The sequence below is a fragment of the Nerophis lumbriciformis genome, linkage group LG06 (genome assembly GCF_033978685.3).
Source record: "Nerophis lumbriciformis linkage group LG06, RoL_Nlum_v2.1, whole genome shotgun sequence".
NCBI lineage: Eukaryota > Metazoa > Chordata > Actinopteri > Syngnathiformes > Syngnathidae > Nerophis > Nerophis lumbriciformis.
The window spans coordinates 23,268,258-23,292,444 of NC_084553.2; the positions used below are offsets into that span (position 1 = coordinate 23,268,258).

At 39.3% G+C, this 24,187-nt stretch overlaps 1 protein-coding gene across 2 annotated transcripts; it reads right to left on the minus strand.

Annotated features, from left to right (window-relative positions):
• Window positions 1–458: 458 nt before the first annotated feature.
• mibp2 (muscle-specific beta 1 integrin binding protein 2) lies at window positions 459–3,963 on the minus strand. 2 transcript variants are annotated; one of them, XM_061963929.1, is made up of 8 exons: window positions 3,706–3,963; window positions 3,042–3,132; window positions 2,375–2,420; window positions 2,041–2,224; window positions 1,888–1,959; window positions 964–1,070; window positions 792–882; window positions 459–720 (listed from the first exon to the last, which is right to left on the minus strand). In XM_061963929.1, the coding sequence occupies exons 1-7, from the start codon at window positions 3,729–3,731 to the stop codon at window positions 797–799; spliced, it is 612 nt and encodes a 203-aa protein (XP_061819913.1). In that variant the 5' UTR covers window positions 3,732–3,963; the 3' UTR covers window positions 459–720; window positions 792–796. The 2 variants fall into 2 exon arrangements, with proteins under 2 accessions (XP_061819913.1, XP_072769455.1); XM_072913354.1 differs by lacking the exon at window positions 2,375–2,420.
• Between the last annotated feature and the right edge of the window lie 20,224 nt (window positions 3,964–24,187).

The following is a 24,187-nucleotide window of genomic DNA, read 5'->3' on the forward strand; positions in this document are numbered from 1 at the left end:
AATTATTCTGTATTGGCAAACATTTTCTAGAATTGTTTTTGCTTTAGAATTCCCAATACTGGCAAAGCTACGGTTTGTAAGTAAATAGTTGCTAAACCTTTGGTTAATGACACTGACAGTAGTAGTGTTGGGGTTATTTCGGGTAAGTGCTTATCTATTTTCCCTTCTTGGTGCTTCAAATCATGCAAGTTAGTAACAGCAGGTACCACTATGATTGTAGGTTTATTTTCAATGTACTGGCCACAACAAGTATGAATATAGATAAGGCTCGCATTTCTAATTGGAGGTGACGGGGGTGAAAACTCGTGACTCCCCTTATCACCCACACCACACTAGAGCAGTACACGGACTGATAGTGTCCAGCACAAACCCAGTGCAAGTACCATTTTTGGAAATGGTCTGCACAAGCATTTTATTTACGTTGGTGGGTGCTTCTCAGTTATCACAACAACACAAAGTTGGCGTGAGGATCATTTATTGACAGATACAACCATCCTCTGAATACATCCATCAACTCTCTGAAGTGTAGCTGTAAAAAGCAATAAATACAGTTGCTATAAATCATGCCAGCATTTGATGCCGCCGGTTACACACGTACATTTTTTTTCCTCATTTAAAACAATTCATGGCAGTCAGCTAAAATAAGCTGTCAGGTAGAAACTTAAGGCGAGCTGGTTTCATGCAGGCTGAATACATGCTCCTTTTAGCTGATCAGGTGACCTGAAACACAATCAGAAAAAGTGTTTACGTGACATAGGACAGGAAGTCTTTAGCATACAAAAATGTTTTACCTTTGTTAGAGAGAATGTTGGATGTTATTCAGGATGTCCCCATAGACAAGGTTGAACAGTTGCTCCTTTGACTTGGTTCCATCGAGCTGCACTGTGGGAGTAAACAAGCAACAACAATGGCATCAGCACAACTTTAAAAAGGAAAGTATATTCAAAAAGAGTGGATACTTACACACGTCAACATCTGTGTCCTCCATTATTTTCTTGTGTTTCAAGTACATGGGCCAGACGTGGCCGTCAAAGAGGCCGGGGGGGTCTGGTACCGTGTAGTTCCTCGTGCTACAGTAAAGAAACACTCAATAAACAACAGCTCACTAAAGTTGAGGCGTGCTAAAAATAAAATAAATCGATTTATTCACACCTAAATTGCAATTCTTAATTATTCAATTCTGAATTGAGTCATAATTTTCAAGAATCAATTAAAAAAATATGTAAGTATCATTTTAAAAATAAAAGTTTTTCTATATTTGCGCATGCAAGTCATACAAGCCAAGAGCTTTTGTAACCTGGTTTGAAAAGGTTTTAAAATACATATTAGACCAATTATATAGCACAAATAGTTTTAAATTGAGTTGTTACCCCACGAAATGCTATCAAATTGAATTGTGAGTTGTAAAGTTTCCAGCCTTACTAGATGCTAACTAATGTAGGGCTGCAGCTATTGATTATTTAGGTAATAGAGTATTCAATTGGTCGGTTTGATTAATCGGATTAAACAATGAATATTTTAGGGAAAATAGTTGAAATAAACAAGGATTTTTTTTGCTTGCCACACTTTGAATCTTTTCCGCCCTAATAAATACACATCACCAACATTGAAATTTCACTTTTAATAAGACAGATACACAAAAAAAACCTCTTTACTGTTTGCCACCGCACAGACCCCTGTTCTCATGTGCAGCTGCCGTGCGGAAACTCGGTCTGCCTATTTAAAGTTCCGAGCACTCTTTGCAGGCTGGATTTTATACATTTATTAATTACACTCATTAAACCATTAATCCAAGCAACAGTTTATGAATCAATGCTTTTTTCTAATCAAATTAATCATTGTAGCCCTGACCCTGAACTAATGACTTAGTCATGTGGTGGAACTTACCACCTCCTCTTTTTGCATTCTTCATACGGGATGGAAATAAAGTAACGCAGGTTCAGCACGTCGATCAAAGGTCTGCATAGAAAAATTAATATATTTTCTACATCTTTATAAAAGGAGTCACAGAACTAGAATGGAGCAAGATTGTGTCCTTACTGGTAGGTGTAAAGCAGGAAACCCTCTACAATGAGGATGTGAGTCTCATCCTCATGGTTGGACTTTGGGAGGATCTCCGTATCCAGAGTGTTATTGACGCCGTGAGACTTCTCGAATTTCACAGGGTTCTCCAGCCATGCGTAGATGGTGGTCATCATGGCATCCATGTCCAGAGCAGTAATGACTGGAGAGAGACAGGTAGGATGGATGGAAGGGTGAGGGAAGGAAGAAGCATGCAGAAAGTGCAAATGAGAGTTGAGAATGAAGTCCTTATAAAGCATGCATTTCCTAAATGAGACAGACAAGCAACCCTTCCATAAAAACCCAGGCTTACCATCATACTGCTTAAAGCCATCTTCAACCGCAATCTGATCTTGGGGCTGAAACATACATTGATAAGATGTACCAAGGTACATACATACCACTAATGCGACATGGAAGGCGCCAAGCCATGTCTTCTATTACATCAGGGGTCGGGAACCTTTTTGGCTGAGAGAGCCATGAAAGCCAAATATTTTAAAATGTATTTCCGTGAGAGCCATATAATATTTTTTTAACATTGAATACAACTAAATGTGTGCATTTTTAAGTAAGACCAACATTTTTAGAGTATAATAAGTCTCTTATTCTTTTTAATAACATTGTTATTCTGAGGCTAACCAATAATAAATTAAATACTTCTTACCGTTAATGCGACTTCTTGAACAGGTGCAGTAGAAAACGGATGGATGGATTAAAATGCATGAGAATGTTTTATATTTTGAACGTTATTTTTAACACTGTGATTACCAGCTGAATTATTCATTACTTATCATGTTAAGCAATGTCAGCTAAGATTTATCTGAGAGCCAGATGCGGTCATCAAAAGAGCCACATCTGGCTCTAGAGCCATAGGTTCCCTACCCCTGTATTACATGTTAATACCTCACCAACCTGGGCTACTCCTAAGCAATCCTGACCTCAATTGTAAGATTTCAAAGTAAAAGCGCAAAAAGGCTCACCTTGAAGAAGTCATCCTGGGCGACGACACAGCAGTTGGGCAGGTTCTTGATTAGGCGGTTGGTGAGGGTGGTTTTCCCTCCATTGGTGCCGCTACACAGAAAATAAGTAAGCAGTGGCGTAATAATCAGTTTACACTGTTTAAACATAGATAGCACACTATTATCACTTCATGAACTACAAATTACTGTGATAACAGTGATCATCAGCTAGCATCCTCGTTACAGTTAGCTGGACGTAGTAAATGATTGATTGAGACTTTTATTAGTAGATTGTACAGTACAGTACATATTCTGTACAATTGACCACTAAATGGTAACACCCGAATACGTTTTTCAACTTGTTTAAGTCAAGGTCCACGAAAATCAATTCATGGTAAATAAAGTTTGGGAAAAAAAACTCTTAGTGATATTATATTTATATAGCGCTTTTTCTCTAGTGACTCAAAGCGCTTTACATAGTGAAACCCAATATCTAAGTTACATTTAAACCAGTGTGGGTGGCACTGGGAGCAGGTGGGTAAAGTGTCTTGCCCAAGGACACAACGGCAGTGACTAGGATGGCGGTATAGACAAAGAAGAGACAATATCACGGCTGTCATGCACGACCTCCCCACTGCCTATAGCAGCAACTAGCTTAGCCGCCATTCATGGCGTGCTAACTCACCCTCCGATGCCGATGATGTACTTCATGGTGTCCGTCGGTGGAAGGAGAGAGCAAGTCGCGAGGTCAAAACGTCAATAAACCGGTGCTTGTTGATCAGACGGAAGAAAGCTTAAAAAGAGAAGGTTGCAGGAAACGTCAACTACTTGGGCCATCCATGGTTGTTGAAGTGAGTGTAAGGCGCAGAGACGAGGTGTCGCTCGGACGCGGTCTTCCAAGGAGAGAGAACCAGGGGCTCCGTGACACTACCACACGTACTACACACAGCCACGCCATTGGCTACTTAAACACTTTCGAAGACCACCCTGAAATCCACGTTGACCAATCAGAAACCTCTGTCACCGCAAACCCTGCCCCCACAGCGCCGCCTTAACCGCCCCTCGAGCCCCAAGTCTCGAGGAAACAAATACTGCAACATTTACTACAAAACATGTCCCTAATTCAACTAGAAAACTACTGCAATTCTCCACTTGTGTTTGTTGATTGTAGAGTGCAAAGTTACGCTCTCATAAAATCATAATTACAACTATACCTTCATTTTCTACACCGCTTGTCCTCATTAGTATACAATGTGTTTTTTTTATGTCACAAAGGTATCACTTAAAAAACATTCATGTGACATAGCCCGTTGTTAATGTGTGTAGTTAATTCCTATGTGACATATTTCTGCTCAAACTCTTAATGGTTCTGTCCCGATACAGCATCTACATGTCAGTGACGTGCAGTCACTAGAGGCAGGTGAGGCGCAGCCTCACCTGCCATCATGGAAAGAAAAAAAATGTAAAAAGAAAAAAAAAAAAATTAATTGTTATATGTATCCAGTGATTATACTATAACGTTATTTTCCATTTGACTTCACCAGTTTTAGATAATTTTTATTCAAAATCGCTGAATTTTCACATTTGCCGTTCAAATACTGAGAAGAGACGGTGCGGTGAACAGCAGCCAGTTGAGGCACGTCACTCAGTGCCGCAACATGGATTGCGCAATGACTCGGCTAACTGCTGGCCTGCTGTGCAGTGAGACTGTATTGCTATATGAACTATATTATACATTTCCATAGTTTAGTTAGCTGAGGTATATAATGTACAGTGTATTTTGTCAACAACTGTATGTGTGTAAAGTATTTCTTGTGCTGAGCGATCATAAAACGGCTGCAAAAGACGCACTGGCTGAGGCTCGCCTCCTGCACCCCCGCCGTAGAATTGTTATATCAACTAAAGCCCACACTTAAACTTTCCACGTGCAAGATTGAATCTATTTAAAAAAATTATTTCATAAGAAGCCAAAAAGTGCAAAAACAATAATGTTGGTGTTGGAGGAGTTGTGAATGACTGCAGGGACACAACATTAGATACACCTGCAGACTGCAGGTGTACCTAATTCACAACTCCTCCAACACGAACATTATTGTTCTTGCACTTTTTGGCTTCTTATTAAATAACTTTTGTAACCTATTTTCATGGGCTTTCCTCTTTGTGATGTTAAGTTCCTGTTATGCGCTGTTATACAGTCTATGCCTTGAGCTCTTATTTTGAAGGCGCTAAGAGCGGAAGTGATGTCACGTTGCGGAGGTTTTTGAAAGAAGGTAAATAAAGTGGTCCTCGTGTAAACTGGAGCCTCCGTGTTTGTTATTTTGTAGTTTCATACAGTATAGGCGACATTTATAAACCCTCGGTTACACTTTTTTAAATAGATTCAATCTTGCATGTGGAAAGTTTAAGTGAGGGCTTTAGTTGCGGCGCATGGACTTAATTTCTAAGTAAAGGTAAGACCATAATAAAGTTTTTTTAATTAAATGTGCTTTTTTGTGTGCTACAGTTTGTATGTGTAAAGTTAAAGTTAAGTTAAAGTACCAATGATTGTCACACACACACTAGGTGTAATGAAATTTGTCCTCTGCATTTGACCCATCCCCTTGATCACCCCCTGGGAGGTGAGGGGAGCAGTGGACAGCAGCGGCGCTGCGCCTGGGAATCATTTTTGGTGATTTAACCCCCAATTCCAACCCTTGATGCTGAGTGCCAAGCAGGGAAGAATGCTGGTATGAGCTTTTAAACATAACCCGTTAACTGCTGCCAATCAAATGGTGAATAAGATACTCTTTAGGGTTCATATGTTTGTAAATCTGACTGTGATGAAGTCAGTGCCTCACCAACCATCAACCTCACCGCACGTCACTGCTACATGTACATCATCATCATCATCATCATTTCTTTTTATTCCTTTCATGAAAATGCATATATACCAGCCATATACAGTTGACACTTTCATTGTTTTTTTGTTTCTTATACATTTCCATGATCAGAAAGGAGCAGATGGAAGAATACTATTCTTATATTTATTTGCCCCCTTTTTAACACAAATTATTTTAGATGACTTTATCACTGTTCCCTCCACCAACACCCCAACTCCAACATACTTTTATTTTCGTTTAAGCATTTTCAAAATGACACGTCCAATTAAAATCAGTTTGATATAATTCCAGTTGTCTCTTTTTGTAACTCTTTTTAAATTCAAAGATATTCTTGCAACTATTTAAGTCTTTGTCTAGAGCAGGGGTCTCAGACATGCGGCCCGCGAGACGTTATTTTGCAGCCCCCACCTTAATATGAAAGTTTAATGTTAGTGCGGCCCGCGAGCATACTTGCCAACTCCCGAATTTCAGTGCCCCTCCCAAAAGCAACCATTCTCCCGATTTTCACCCGGACAACATTATTAAGGGCGTGCCGTGATGTCACTGCCTTTAGCGTCCTCTACAACCTGTCGTCGCGTCCGCTTTTTCACCATACAAACAGCGTGCCGGCCCAGTCACATAATATATGTGGCTTCTGCAGACACATGTAAGTGACTGCAAGACGTACTTGATCAACAGCAATACAGGTCACACAGAGGGTGGCCGTATAAACATTTTTAACACTGTTAAAAATATGCGCCACACTGTGAACCCACACCAAAAAAGAATGACAAACACAATTCGGGAGAACATCCGCACCGTAACACAACATAAACACAACAGAACAAATACCCACAATCCCTTGTAGCCCTAACTCTTCCGGGCTACAATATAGATAGAATAGAATAGAAAGTACTTTATTGATCCCTGGGGGAAATTCAGCACCACAGTTCGCTTGCAATAGACAATAATAATAATAAATAATAATAAATAATATAATATATATATTATATATAATATATGAATAATATAAATATGTTCTACATATATTCTACATTTAAGTGCAGTCAAGGAACATGTGCATTATACAGTCTGATGGCTGTCAGTATGAAGGACCAATATACACCCCCCCACTACCACCAAATCTTATTTTTTAAGAAATATTTTCTTGCGGCCCAGCCTCACCCAGTTTCTGCATCCAGTGGCCCCCAGGTAAATTGAGTTTGAGACCCCTGGTCTAGAGAATTCCATACTTTCACACCAGCAACAGACAAGCTGTTTTGCTTCAAATTTGTTCGCACGCTTGGATGTTTAAAATCATACGGCCTTCTGTGGTTCTCATCTTCAGACGTGAACACAAATAACTTTTGTAAGTCCTTTGGAATAACTTTATTTGTAGCTTTGAACATCACTAATAAATACATAAAAATGTACATAACTTAAATAAATAATTTAAAAAAACTCCCTCTATCAAAATGTAAAAATAGAGATGAAGGCATCATGTAATGAATGACAAAAAGCTGACAAGTTCATATTATTAAAGAACAAAAAAACAACTAATATTTGTCTTTAGAGATATTGATAACGTTTATCTATAGTCAGACACAGATTATTTATGTATTTAATATTTGTTTGCTTACTATGGTATATTATGTATTTATTTGTTCACATTTCTGTTACAGAGAACAAGGAAATTGGATAAAATTGCTATGGTATGAAAAGGGGTAGGATTAAATAAGCTCTGCTTCTTTCTACTCCTTTTCGAACGCGTGATGAATTACATTGTATCATATGCATGTTGGAAATAAACTGAAACTGAATAGAATACAATATAATATATCTGTATTGTCATTGCACATTGTACAACGAAATTGTAAGCAAAAAAACTAATTTAGTGCAAATTCATGATAACACATAAAAACATAAGAACATAGATGAATAGATTAAAATACATAAAATACATAAAATACATAAAATACATAAAAATACCAAGAATAGAGCTCACATGCACAGTCATTATTGTCTTGTGTTCAGCGACACTATTGCTCTCGAGTAAAAAGTGCTCTTAAACAGAACTTCATGTATCCCACACTGGGGAAATTCCACGGTCGCAGTGTAAAATGTACACACAACATGGGCAGGACACAAAGTAAACACGACCAAAACAGGAGTGATGACGTATAAAGTAAAACAATGAAAGAGAGATAGGTAAAGTGATTACACTATAATAACACACACAATGCACTCCCATATATTACACAATAAAGATTACAGTACAGTAGTACCTCAATTTACGATCGTAATTGGTTCTGGCACAGAGCTTTTAACTCAAAACACTTGTATTCTAAATGAACGTCTGCCATTTAAATAAATTAAAATCAATTTCATTGGGGATTGGCCCCTTCAAAATAGCACAATTTCAACATTTAACATCCCTATTAAAAAGAAAAAAAATATTTTTGATAAGAAATGTTGTATAAAAAATACAATAGAATGTAGTACAAACAACTACAGTAGTTTTATAAAATAATATAATAAAAATGTACAGCATTCTATGACTTCTATGGGATCTCCTTCCAGCTGCTTCTATGTCAAACAAACCTTCAGCAGCTTTTCCATATTTTCATGATTAAATGTCTGCGGTTTGGATATTATCTTAAAATTCTTGGCTGGTGTTAAGCTCATACTGCTTCAGTGTGGTGCAGACGAGCAGTGATACACCCAAATTGCTTTGCCAAGTTGGCAACACACTCACTCATGTTTTTAAATTATTTTTTTAATTCAATGAATGACATCCACTTTTTCTTCTCAGCACAGTCCTCCACATTCACATTCTTCCTTCACACGGTTGAAAAAACTAAGTTCACTGTGACATGTACTACACCAACGGGTATGCTTGGAACTCAAATTTTTGCTTGGAACTTCGAGCATAACAATTAGCCCGTAGAGAGTTCTTATCTAAAAACACTCATAAGTTGAGGTATCAGTGTATTGTGTTATAAAGTCTTAAGTTGAGGGGGGACCGCTCGCCTGTGCATCGGTTGGGAACATCTCTGCGCTGCTGACCCGTCTCCGCTCGGGATGGTTTCCTGCTGGCCCCACTATGGACTGGACTTTTACTATTATGTTGGATCCACTATGGACTGGACTCTCACAATATTATGTCAGACCCACTCGACATCCATTGCATTCGGTCTCCCCTAGAGGGGGGGGGGGGGTTACCCGCATATGCGGTCCTCTCCAAGGTTTCTTATAGTCATTCACATTAACGTCCCACTGGGGTGAGTTTTCCTTGCCCTTATGTGGGCTCTGTACCGAGGATGTCGTTGTGGCTTGTGCAGCCCTTTGAGACACTTGTGATTTAGGGCTATATAAATAAACATTGATTGATTGATTGATTGATTGAAATTACTAATGGTAGCGCTCATTTCACTGTAGATGCAACTCATTATCGGTCACGGGTGACCTGGAGCCTATTCCAGCCGTATTTACACATACGGACAATTTAGAGTGTCCAAATACCTGTACATGTGTACTTTTAAACTATTGTAAGGTGCTGGAAAAACCCATGCAAGCACTGGGAGAACATGCAAATTCAACACAGATATTCTCAATGGAGATTTCCAGATGGTGAGGCTGACGTACTAAACCCTTGTCCACCGTGGGGCCTACTACCTGACCTATTTAGTCTGCGTCACTTGTGAACAAATACACCAAGGTGCCAAAGTGCTTTGAGAGTGTTACATGGCTTGTAAAGATACTGTATGTACTTTGTTCATGTACTGTCTTATGAAAACATTTGGCCACCCCATGATGTATTCTACTCCATTTTTGACAATTTTTGCAAAACATTCACCCTTATTGTGTTAGTACTTTTTAAATAATACAATGGAAAGTGGCAAAGTTTCTAAACTCCAAAGTTTAACGCCACAAGCCAAACTGACCTTAATTTCTCACCGACTTCAACAGTCAAGAGCTGTCTTGATCGAACTGATCGGCGATAGTTTGATATACTGCCGAGCTCAGCTGATCTTTACCACAGCTGTGTCCCAGGGTTTACATGGCTCAAGATTGTTAAAAATGACTTCAAAATGGATGCACACTCAGGGAGACACAATTACATCTCCATATTTCTTGTTCCACACATGCAGGAGTTGCATTAGTTCAAGGAGAGTGCGGGTCTTGCCTAAACACTAGCTCGACATTGAGAGAAAGCTACAACAAACGCGTTGTTATGATCTGTTTGGCCAGGCCATTGTTTGTTTAGTTTTTGGGTGTTTTTCCCCCTTTGTTTTTGTTTAATTTCCTTTCTTGTGATCTTATTTTGTTTCCACTTCCTGTTCTGTGTGTGTTGTTCTTGCACTGGCTTCACACCGCTGCTTGGCGATGTCTTCATCACCAGAGGGTGATTAGTAATGATGTTTTTCACCTGCTGCTTATCAGGGCACTATTTAATCCAGTCACTTTTCTTTACTGGCGTGGGATCATCAGCACGATTAGTGGACACGTGAAGTTAAAGTTAAAGTTAAAGTTAAAGTACAATGATTGTCTCACACACACTAGGTGTGGGAAATTTGTCCTCTGCATTTGACCCATCCCCTTGTTCACTCCCTGGGAGGTGAGGGGAGCAGTGAGCAGCAGCAGTGGGCACGCCTGGGAATTATTTTTGGTGATTTAACCCCCAATTCCAACCCTTGATGCTGAGTGCCAAGCAGGGAGGTAATGGGTCCCATTTTTATAGTCTTTGGTATGACTCGGCCGGGGTTTGAACTCACAGCCTACCGATCTCAGGGCGGTCACTCTAACCACTAGGCCACTGAATCTTGCTTAACTACTTTTTATTGTTATTAGCTCTCTGTCAGCTACTTTTTTCATGCACAGTGTCCCTGTTTTTTCTGTGCATTTGTCATGTCAGTGTGATCATGTTTTGTTTTGGTTATGTTCGGTTTGGTTTTTGGACTCTTTGTGCACTCTTGTTTGTTTTGTTTCCATGACAACCCATTAGTTTTCACCTGTCCTCATGTCACGCACCTGATTCATTTGGACTCACACACCTGTCATTAATCATGTTCAAGACAATTTAAGCCGATAGTTGCCGGGAAGTCAGCCTGGGGACATTAACTCTGTTTGACTTCTGCTACCCATGTTACCCATGCTACCATAGTTCCATGCCAAGTGAGTTTTGTCTATATTCTTGTCACAGTAAGTGTTTATTTGTTTGATGTTCATAGTTTTTTGCCCAAGTTCTAGTTTTTGTTTCATTAGTCAAGTTTGTTCTCCGCCTTTGTGCGCACCTTTAGTTTTGTACCTTTTGTTAATGTTAAAATAAATATGTACTTACCTTCACGCCATGTCCAGTCCAACTTTACTTGCATCTCGGGAAAACAAACATCCCATAGTCCACGTCCTGACAGCATTTACCCCACTGCACTCTAGTTTGTATTCTGGACATTAAATATTTCTTAACCTGCAAGCTGCCTGTAGTGGAGCGGTGCAAGTAACTTAAGGGTTCCAGGTTCGATCCCCGCTTCCACCATTCTAGTCACTGCTGTTGTGTCCTTGGGCAAGATACTTTACCCACATGCTCCCAGTGCCGCCCACACTGGTTTAAATGTAACTTAGGCAATAGGTTTCACTACGTAAAGCGCTTTGAGTCACTAAAGAAAAGTGCTATATAAATATAATTCACTTCACTTTTTCGAGATCACGATCTCCACTAAAAAGAGCATTCTTAACACGCGTCATTTATCCACAGTGTGAAGCCAATTCTAAAAGAGTACGTCTCTGGATTCAGGAAGGCTTGAAGCCAAGGCAACATGATAAACGGGAGCAGATTGTAGTTTCTGCTTTTGTTTAGTCAATGGCCACTAGCCATATTATTTTGTCAAAAAATTGTATGTAGCATTCAATACAACACATTTAATACATCTTCTGATTTACAACAAAACAGGCACATTATGAATCCCATAAGATGATATTTATCAAAATGTGTTTTTGTGTTAATTTTACTGTCGTTATTTGCTATAAAACATTTTCAGTCTTAATCTATTGTCAAAGTGTTGGATTGGATCTGAGACCAAAACATTGGATCGGGATCGGAGGCCAATAAATCACACTGACATTTAGTACACAGCGCCTTAAGGGGACTGACAAACACATGTCAAATATGTAAAATCAGAGCATATTTAGTTGGAAGTTGGAAAAACATCAGACGGGACTTAACAACTTATTGTTTAAGTCATCGACCATTTGTGGAATGATTATAAAACTTTGAAGATATCTATACTGTATTAGAAGCACACCTTTTTTAAGCATTTTGAGCCTCATTGTACTGAGCAGCCAGGACAAAAAGGACAGATGTGGAGTGATAGTCAAATTAACCCAATTCTAATTCCTTTATCCATCCATCCATCTATTTTCTACCGCTTGTCCGTCTCAGGGGCGCGGGGGTGGCTGAAGCCTATCCCAGCTACATTCAGGTGGAAGGCAGGCTACACCCTGGACAAGTCGCCACCACATTGCATGGTCTACACAGATAGACGACATCATAAATCCTAAATTATTCAGGATATAGCACTCCCAGTCGGCATTTTATCGTCACTTACTTCAAATATAAAATGATGTCAATGCTACAGCAGTAATTGTTTTGACATAAGTGGTATTAAGTCCAAAATTGGAGCTCTTTGACCTGTAGTAGATGCTATAGTGACATTTTTAAACTGAATTAAAAAGGTGACCAGAGGAGAAAGCAATATCAGCTATCCTTAAAAGGATCCACAATTCTCGACACTAACTGTATAATTTTATTACACACACAATTAATCTGCCATTTTAAGACGTCTCTTAGGGATACTTCTGCAGTTGAGGATAACTGCACTTGTAGATCAGACTATAATTATCCACAGCATAAAGAATATTGCCCATACTTAACCTGGCAAAAAAGGGAATACAGTAATTCAAACTAGGGTAAAACAGTGGTTTGTTATACCTACTCTGAAGACATATGGTCAGGTCCGTCGTATAGTGGGGAAAGGTGATGACAATTCTAAGGGCCCACACATAGCCCCCAGTAGCCTCTATGACAAAATGATTACGCATACACCGAAGTAATATATATTCATATCAATGAATCTGAATTCAAACAAAGCCACAAGTATTACAATTATTATCACAATTATTACAATATTCTAATTGTAATAATTTCAGTAACACCCTTTGCCCTCTCTTAAAAAAAGGTTTGGTCCACATCTACACGCGATTCGTTCTTCCTCATCAGGATTAAGTGAGCGTGAGCGAACTCCACCAGGGTTAGGATGCCCTCCAAAAAGCACAAGTCAGGACACCAGAAAAGAGTTGAGAAGAAGGCCAGGAGTAGGAGCAACAGAGCAGTGGCCAAGGACAATAAAAACCTTTTTCTAAGAATGGAGAGAGAGTAAAACTACTGAGGATGGCTGAAACATATAGCCTCCTGGCTCATTAATTTATTGTGTGTAGCATTACATTTGACTTTGCAGCCTACGTTAACTGTTATAATTACTGAGTAACTGAATAACGACCTTTGTCAGATGCTTAAAATTAAAACTAATAATACATATTTTACATAATACTCTGACTTGTTAAGTGGTAAATCGTAAAAAAGGAAACAAATTGGGTGTATAATACCAGGCACCGTCAAGAACACTAAAAAGCAAGAAAATTGAAGGTGGCAGCGAATAGGGTAGCAACTGCCCTGCACATGGTGTAGCACAAATTATTTGCACTAGTTTTCCTTGTTAAAATGCTTCCAATCAGCTACAGTTAGAAGACGCGGGAAAATCCACACAGCCACCCCAATACTGACAACAAACACGTGTTACTATGACCTGTGATGTCGCACGCTTGAACATGCTTTGAAATCAATGGAAAACAACAAAAAAGCTTGAAAATCTGTTGAGTATAGTGACCATGGGCATTGTTGTAGATGATTTATTCCAGTAAGTGTGAAGAGATTTTTAACAGGCTGAGTGTACATACCATTAATCTACAGCACAAAAGATGAAGGAACATAGGTAGCACCAATGCTCAAAATAATTCAAGACGTATGTTGTATTTTTCAACTGTGGAAAAAAATGGCTAAAAAAAGCAGAAAAACCATGCTCATTACGTGTGTAAGTCAATGTATGCCTAAAACTGTACTATGTATGTAGACACTTTGCAGACATGTGACATTTGTTAAGAGCAACAACTTTTCCGAATGGACATCTCCTTGGAAACATGTGTATCAATGACACTACTGCATATTATGAGGTTACAGCAAAATATGACCAACGTTAGAGTTCTGTCCCTCCAAAACCTCAACCAAAATATGAAGAGAGTCGCCAAAAGTGCACAATCCAACTCAGTGTGTAAAAGTTATATTCATAGTGTGAGTCGTGTGCCCATTTGGAGAGTTAGAATGTGTTGTGGACATTGGTAGTTGGACAATATTAAGTTATTAGAGACTTTCTGAAGCTCATTTGACTGCCATGTGCTATGCTTGATTTATCTTGTCAAATTACTGAAAGCATGAATACTATTTTCATGGTATTTGTTATCAGAGTTTTTCTTAGAGTTCAGGCCCATGATATAGTCGTGTGTTCACACGTCATTCAGTAAAATATTCATGGTGTGTCAAATGTGATCTTTTAAATGTGAATCAAATTAGATTTGCCCTTTGGAGCTGAAATAACTGTGTCAGAGTTGGAAATTTAATATTAAAGACAATTTGTATGGTTTCTGATCCAAAAGATTAAATGTTTGTATTATATTCAATTAATAATATTCAAGCCTTTCATTGGAAACACGAGTACAATCGTAAAATAACACATTAACACATCATAAATTCAAATATTGTGGATGTTTCAAATAGATTTGTTAGTAACTTTGAGAAATGAAGATAAGTTGTTGTCTTTTATAAAATATTTAATTGTCAGTAAAGATAGGTACCTTTAACATTCAAATTGATACGGAACCACTCTACGGTACCTGTGAATCGATACCAGTATTCAGTGGTACCAATTTTCGGTACTTTTGCGTAATCATGTGTTTAATTAAAACATTTTAACATTAAACAGTGAGCAAATAATAACTGTGCTGTTCAGTTGTTATATCTTGTTTTCTTACATATCAGAGTCTCATTTACAGGTATTACACCGTAGACTTTGCATGCAGTTACAATTCCAAGATGTTAGATGGCAGTAGTGTATAGACTACGGTGTGTTGCCGAGTTAGGATAAAGTCTTTGCACAGCATTTGCATCATGATGCAAAAGATGATTACTTTCCAATGCTGGGATATGGTCCTCAATTTTTCGCTTTTTCTTTGAATTTTGCTTCTGTGATACCATCCCACAAGGTATACCAGTAATGGCTCAAAGGAAAATTTTTAGGGTGACCATATAACCGTATATGAAAATTATTCCCAAGCAGTGGTAGTGCAGTGGCAAAAGTGATATGGCTACAATACAATATGGCCACAATAAATTATGTTATGTTTTACTATCCAGCAGTAAAATCTTTTAAAACATTTTTATGACAGTTGAAAAAGTGTGCATTCTTTTTAGTCTAATTTGTTATTATTACAGTGTAAACTTATTTGTACACTTGTATGACTTATCTAAATGTTACTTAAAAAACATTGCCTAGACCAGTCCTTCTCAAATAGTGGAGCAGGCCCCCCCCCGACAACACTTGCCTTGACCTTAAATATGACTTGCCGTACCAGAATATGATGAAGCATATGTAGCACTTGGCTTCATCGGTGTGTTGTTTTCTTTAACGTTAATAAGCTTACAATGTTATACTTATGGTGGAGAGTGGGGGGAAGGGGGCGCAAAATATTTTATTTTTCCTTGACGGTTTTACGCTAGATTTATTTCATTTATTCCAACAAATCCCATGTTGACACACTGACACACATTGTGTCTGACCCAAGAGATTTTCCAGCATTTCATTCACACACTCTTATCACACACTCTATCTAATGTACTGAGCTAGCAGCCGACAATATAATTTAATTGCATGGATACCTGTTTTCTCTCACTCTGAGTTTACGGTCTTGTATATTTTCAAGAATGTTTCTGTCAACAACATATTTTTACATATTTTTTTAATTGTACATTTTAATTATTTTTTTTGACGGTATATACACAATTATACAATATAATTTAATTGCATGGATACCTGTTTTCTCTCACTCTGAGTTTACGGTCTTGTATATTTTCAAGAATGTTTCTGTCAACAACATATTTTTACATATTTTTTTAATTGTACATTTTCATTTTTTTTTTTGACGGTATATACACAATTATTCCTATAAGTAAAATGATTAGAGTTCCAGTAGGTGTGACACCATTGCCCCACATATTATAATTTTTCACATGATGTGTTTGCCATCGCATTTTCCTAATAGATTGTAGAAAATAACTTTGCATGAACTGTGAAATGGTGGTCCTTTACATCATCATCACATGTATCTGAGAGATACTACATGGAAGATAAACCTACTGCACATTATGTAACCTTATCATTCTCTCACACTTTGCCTCTGACGTCTTTGCAGTACAAGTATTGGGACATCTATCCATCCATTTTCTACCGCTTGTCCCTTTTGGGGGCGCGGGGGGTGCTGGAGCCTATCTCAGCTGCACATGGGCGGAAGGCGGGGTACACCCTGGACAAGTCGCCACATATTCAGCTATTATTCTACTTTAAGTACTTTTTGTGTATTTTGCTAGTGGCTGATACTTACAGTATTGTCTAGTTTTGATATTTTTAAATTTGACTGTATCTTGTAATCTGATTGTCTTTGCTAACTGTATACTTCTTGTGGAAATGGATTACTTATGCTATTTTCCACATTAACAGTATCAAGCAAGCATGCATCATATGTAAAACCCATTATTATGACTTTTATTTTGCTCTCATGGCTCAGTGAAAGCATTACACATTCAATGCTGATTAAAAAGTTGTGGCTCTTTGCACACATAATATATAGTATGTATACAGTCTAGTTTGAAACAACATCAATGTGTCCATGAGTCCAACCTGATGTTAGCTGTCAATTTTCCACGCAAAACAAGCTAAAATATGATATGAATGAGACACATGCATGGTGATGACTCAGCAGAAGGGACATTTCAAACTGCTGAATACTATGATAAATAAGAAACTGGGTCTTGAATAGAATTGGCCCTTTTTGACACAACAAAAATGACGTTTTCCCTCATTTATGTGGTTTTGACTGCCATCTAGTGGTCAAGATACGTTACTATTACAATTGTACTGCAGTATTTACAAAAGTCCATTTAATGCAAACATTTACACACTTATCCAATTGCAGCATCCATCCACCCATACATTTTTTCTACCGCTTGTCCCTTTTGGGGTCGCGGTCATATGTAAATCAGCCACCGAAACTTTGTTAGGAAATATCTGAACCAGTTTTATGACGTAACAGTTAGCTTTACAGATGCTGCTCTATTAGAGAAATAAGAGTTTAAGATGTTTTTGAAAAAGCAGTCAAACAGTAATGTTTTTTTCTTTTAAAACTCCTTGTTGAAACTGCTTTTGCAATGTCTTGCTAAAGACACAAAAAGCCAGTGTTTATCCTTTGATTAAATGTCAGTATTATAATATTAAATGTCTTGCACAACACAATGGTGGTGCAAACTCTAAAGGGATGTATATATATATATATATATATATATATATATATATATATATATATATATATATATATATATATATATATATACACACACACACACACACACACACACACACACACACACATACACAGGTAAAAGCCAGTAAATTAGAATATTTTGAAAAACTTGATTTATTTCAGTAATTGCATTCAAAAGGTGTAACTTGTACATTATATTTATTCATTGCACACAGACTGATGCATTCAAATGTTTATTTCATTTAATTTTGATGATTTGAAGTGGCAACAAATGAAAATCCAAAATTCCGTGTGTCACAAAATTAGAATATTGTGTAAGGCTAATACAAAAAAGGGATTTTTAGAAATGTTGGCCAACTGAAAAGTATGAAAATGAAAAATATGAGCATGTACAATACTCAATACTTGGTTGGAGCTCCTTTTGCCTCAATTACTGCGTTAATGCGGCGTGGCATGGAGTCGATGAGTTTCTGGCACTGCTCAGGTGTTATGAGAGCCCAGGTTGCTCTGATAGTGGCCTTCAACTCTTCTGCGTTTTTGGGTCTGGCATTCTGCATCTTTCTTTTCACAATACCCCACAGATTTTCTATGGGGCTAAGGTCAGGGGAGTTGGCGGGCCAATTTAGAACAGAAATACCATTGTCCGTAAACCAGGCACGGGTAGATTTTGCGCTGTGTGCAGGCGCCAAGTCCTGTTGGAACTTGAAATCTCCATCTCCATAGAGCAGGTCAGCAGCAGGAAGCATGAAGTGCTCTAAAACTTGCTGGTAGACGGCTGCGTTGACCCTGGATCTCAGGAAACAGAGTGGACCGACACCAGCTGGACTGCTGCTGAGTGGTCCAAAGTCATGTTTTCTGACGAAAGCAAATTTTGCATTTCCTTTGGAAATCGAGGTCCCAGAGTCTGGAGGAAGACAGGAGAGGCACAGGATCCACGTTGCCTGAAGTCTAGTGTAAAGTTTCCACCATCAGTGATGGTTTGGGGTGCCATGTCATCTGCTGGTGTCGGTCCACTCTGTTTCCTGAGATCCAGGGTCAACGCAGCCGTCTACCAGCAAGTTTTAGAGCACTTCATGCTTCCTGCTGCTGACCTGCTCTATGGAGATGGAGATTTCAAGTTCCAACAGGACTTGGCGCCTGCACACAGCGCAAAATCTACCCGTGCCTGGTTTACGGACCATGGTATTTCTGTTCTAAATTGGCCCGCCAACTCCCCTGACCTTAGCCCCATAGAAAATCTGTGGGGTATTGTGAAAAGGAAGATGCAGAATGCCAGACCCAAAAACGCAGAAGAGTTGAAGGCCACTATCAGAGCAACCTGGGCTCTCATAACACCTGAGCAGTGCCAGAAACTCATCGACCTCATGCCACGCCGCATTAACGCAGTAATTGAGGCAAAAGGAGCTCCAACCAAGTATTGAGTATTGTACATGCTCATATTTTTCATTTTCATACTTTTCAGTTGGCCAACATTTCTAAAAATCCCTTTTTTGTATTAGCCTTACACAATATTCTAATTTTGTGACACACGGAATTTTGGATTTTCATTTGTTGCCACTTCAAATCATCAAAATTAAATGAAATAAACATTTGAATGCATCAGTCTGTGTGCAATGAATAAATATAATGTACAAGTTACACCTTTTGAATGCAATTACTGAAATAAATCAAGTTTTTCAAAATATTCTAATTTACTGGCTTTTACCTGTATATATATATATATATATATATATATATATATATATATATATATGTAAATGTGTATATGTATTGTACAGCCCTTACCTTTGGGCTGGTACCGAGGGCGACTGTGTTGACCAGTTTGACGCGTATAAATGATAGAATGTCCAGTACTGTAGAACTGTGTTTGGATATGACAATCCGTTTATTACAAGCTATCTAAATTAAACCAAATGTAAGTTATATAACCAAGTATGCTAACCTTGAATGGCACATTATACCAGCATTGTCACCATATGACATGACACGCCACGCCACGCCACGCCACCACACGGTCGAAAACTGTTTGTTCTCGAATCGCCCTGCCCATGCTCACACCTGAACCCAATTTAAGGAGGCTGCCATGGTAACCCCACCATAGCAACAGTCCCCTCCCTGTCGACACTTCCTGGTTCTTAACAGGAAGTGGGCGGAGCAATCTGACAAAAAAGGAAATACAACATGCTGAACCCAACAATCAATTAGAGAAAATAAAATAAAAGCATTATAAACAAATAGGGAAATTTGTCTCCAACACTCCGGCCCTAAATTGAGAAGGGCAGGATACCATTAACAATTCAAAATAAATAACAATGGAGCCATAAATATAAACAAATAATAATCATCTTTGAGTTAAGAGTTTTTCAGTTTTGATTATAGCAGAACGCACCAATCCTTTTTTATCTGGATAAGTCTCCATGACTCTTCCAAGTAACCAAGAGCCACGTGCAGCGGTATTGTCTGCGATCAGTACAATGTCATTTGGGATGAGACTTCTTCTCTGTTTGCTCCACCTCTGCCGCTCCAGTAGCAAAGGTAAGTACTCTCTTAACCAGCGTTTCCAGAATAGGTCAGAGATGTATTGGACTTGTCTCCATCTTTGTTTGAGACTTTGTCTGCAGGATTTTGAGTGGCATTATTGTACCGCCATTGTGTGACATCAGAAATCTTGCAGCTTTCCCTCCTTTTCCGGCCAAGTATGCGCTGCCTAGTAGCGCACTGATTGTTGGGCAGAGACACATCATCCTTTTTAAAGGGAAGTTCCAAAGTGTAGTATCCATCTTGAAGCTTGCACGTTTTAGTCATGACCTTCATGAACTTTATGTCATCTCTGGAAATGTCTTCTGATGACCTGTCATGTAAATCATGGTTGTATTGATTGTGCAGTAGCTTCTCTTGCTTTGTTATGGAGATCCTGTTAACAGTAGTAGTGGAGCAGCCAATCTTACTCCTCTTCTTACTGTAATCAGGAAGGCCATTAATGACCCACCCCAATAGGGTCTTAACGGCATACGGTCCATTTCCACGACTGTTGACCACTTCCCAGGGTTCAAGCAGTTTAGAAACATTGGTCCCAATCACTAGCTCTACATCGGCTTGAACACGAGGAAGAGTGACGCCATCCAAGTATGGCCATTTAGCCAACTCCTCTTCATTGATGAGGTTGTTTGTAGTTACGGGCATCCTTTTTTGGGTGTAGACCTTGGGAAGGTCGTAGAACTGTTGCCCAGTGAGGCTTGAAATCTTTAAGTCCGTCAGCATGTAACTGGAAACTGATGTTTTTGGGCCCATGGTTAGGAGATTGATTTTAGTTTTTCTTCCTTTCAAGTTGAGCTTTGTCATCAAGCTTTCAGAACAAAATGTATCTGTGCTGCCCGGATCCAGGAATGCATAAGTTTGTATGACTGTGTGTCCTTTGCTGGACTTTATCTGTACAGGCAGAATTGACAGTATTCCATTTCCATCCCCCGTTTGTCCATATGTTTGCAGAGATATTTGTGCATTGCTCACAGATAGTCCCCTTGCCTTATTTTGGTTTGGAATTATGTTGCTTGCTCTTTCCTTCTGACCAATATGAAGCAGACTTGGATGGTTTTGCTTGCATATCTTGCAGGTCAAGCGCTTATTACAATGCCTGCTAAGATGTCCAACATGAAGACACCCAAAACAGATTCCTTTCTGTCTTATGAAAGTTATCTTTTCCCTGTGGGTCTTCTCCTCCAACTGAGGACACTGGTCAAGAGCATGATTATTAGAGCAACAAACACAGGTATTTGTGGTACGAGCTGATGCACTTTGCTTTGGAGCAGGTTTGTATCTGGTTTGCTCTTCCGCTTGAGGGGTTTCAATATTAATAGTTGTGGCAAAACTGCTACCTTGGAATTTGGGTTTACCTTGTGATTTCGTTGCTTTTACAAGTTTACTTCCTGTACTCTGTGGTGCATTCTGGATGTCTCCAAAGACTGGGTCAGAGACCATTTTCACCTGTCGCTCAATAAATGCTACAATGTCTGAGAACTGAGGTCTGCGATGGTGGTTTTCTACTATGTTGCATGCAGAGACTCTCCAGCTTTCTCGCAGCCTGTACGGCAGCTTGGAGATCACAGTTTTCATGTGAGCTGACATATTAAGTTCCTGCATGTACTGCACGTTTTCCATAGCAGTGCAACATTCTCGAAGGTAAAGAGAGTAGGCTTGCAGAGCTCGTACGTCTTCAGACTTTACCAAAGGCCAGTTAAACACTTTCTCCATGTAAGCTGCTGTTATCTGGTACTGGTCACCAAAGTGTTTTTCCAATAAATACTTTGCCATCTCATAGCCTCTTTCTGGGGGCATGTGTTGACAGCTACGCACCAGTTCTTTAGGTTGACCCTTAGTGTACATTTCCAGGTAGTACAAACAGTCTCCTTTGTTGCTTGTGTTCTTCTCAATGCATTGCACAAATGCTCTGACAAAGGTTCTGTACAGTAATGGATCACCGTCAAAATAGGGAATCTCTCTTGGTGGGAGTAGATGAGAAGTTTGCAACGACATTTGCAATGTTGCAATCTCATTTTGCCTGTGCAATAAGTCACATAAAGTGGGGGTGCCATTGGTTGGAGGGGAAATGTTAGTTTGCCTTGATTTCTGTACAGGGGGGTCCATGTGGGTTGTAGGGCTATGGTACTGCACTGTATTCCAAGAGACCTGCTGCTGTTTTGGTACAGAAGGTGGTGGTTGCAGTGGTACCTGAATGGGTTTAGGGTGTGAAAGCATGGACTGTTGCTCTTGCCAAAAGGTGGGTGGTTGAATGGGAAGTGGTGTCCTATTCTAACCTACTCAGTGGCCTAGTGGTTAGAGTGTCCGCCCTGAGATCGGTAGGTTGTGAGTTCAAACCCAGGCCGAGTCATACCAAAGACTATAAAAATGGGACCCATTACCTCCCTGCTTGGCACTCAGCATCAAGGGTTGGAATTGGGGGTTAAATCAGCAAAAATGATTCCCGGGCGCGGCCACCGCTGCTGCCCACTGCTCCCCTCACCTCCCAGGGGGTGATCAAGGGTGATGGGTCAAATGCAGAGAATAATTTCGCCACACCTAGTGTGTGTGTGACAATCATTGGTACTTTAACTTTAACTTTTAACTTTATATTGTAGTTGCCATGCTGTTATTTGTTGTTGCTCAGATGGATGGTGTATAGACTGCGGTGGAGGTGGTGGTGAAGCTTGGCTTGACTGCTGCTGTGTGAGGGGTTGATAGTCTTTAGCCTGGGGGTTGAGAGTGACTGATGCTTTAGCCTGGGGGTTGAGAGTGACTGGTGGTTCCTTGGTTCTCTTTAAGTAGGAGCTCATGCCATCAGATGCTGTATGGGAGGAAGCATGAAGGCTGGGAGCTTTTAAAACTGCTAATTTTGCATCAGCAGCTGCCAATTGAGCATCCAGATCCATCATTTCCTTTTTCTTTCTGATTTTTTCCTCCTCCTCTTCCAATGCATGTTTTTCCTTTAGAGCCGCAGAGAGGACAGCGAGGGCAGCCCTTTCAGCCTCTGCCTGTCTGCGAGCTGAGGAGGTGCTTGACCGACTAGAACCAGAGTGTGTGTGACTCCCATGGGTTTTGTGACTTATAACATTAGAAATGCTGTCATTGGGATTCATTTCGCTTTCTAAATCCTCAATACCCTCCAGGATTGGCGCTTTTATCCAGGTGTTAACATGCTCAACAAATTCATGTACATTAATTAATTTGGCTTTGTACCATATGTCTGTAGGTAGAATTGGTAGGAGGGATTGGTGTGCACTTGCAGTTTCCTTTATAACATTGTGATATTTGGTGAAAGCACATTGCACTTCCATTTTGTCCTCTCCATTTTTCATCATCTCCATGATATGTTTCTGCATGTTGCTTGTCTTGTTTAATTTGGATCTTCTCTCCTTCTGAGTGTTTCAATTCTCTCCATTAGGGCTTTTGGTGTCATTTTCACTGTGCGTTTTTTAACAACAGATGTTTGATTTGTGTCCACCTGATTTTCCATCTCTGCAGGCTGTGACTGATTTTCAGTCATTGCTGACAATTCAGCCTGTGAGGGTTCCATTTGACCTTTGATTGTGTCACCAATTGAATGCGTTAACTTTAACTCCTCCATTAACGCATGATCATGCATTTCCCAAGCATCATGTTTGCCTTTTCCACGATCCATGATTGTACACAACCCACAATTCAAAATCAGATCAAATATATGGAAACCTTGTTAATATCAGTCAAAACACCAAAAATCAAAACCCGCAATTATTCATTTGCATTTGATCAAACCAAACCTCACCCACGAACGGGCTTGCACAAGGAATCATAAACACCACCTTGTAATTGAAATGTACCCACGAACGGGTTGCAATCATGCACAAAACCTCATAGAAATGTACCCACGAACGGGTTAAATTACAATGAATATTAACCACCAATGCATTGGGTTTTTTGTTTGTCTTTGTGTGCACACACTATGGCCATATATTAACCCGTGTAGCGCGCTACATACCTTTATGTTGTTCTTGTCTTCAAAAGATTGTCTTCGAAAATAGTTCAGTAAATTCAAAAAGAGTACAAAACTTCAAAAAGCGTTGCGCGTCCCAG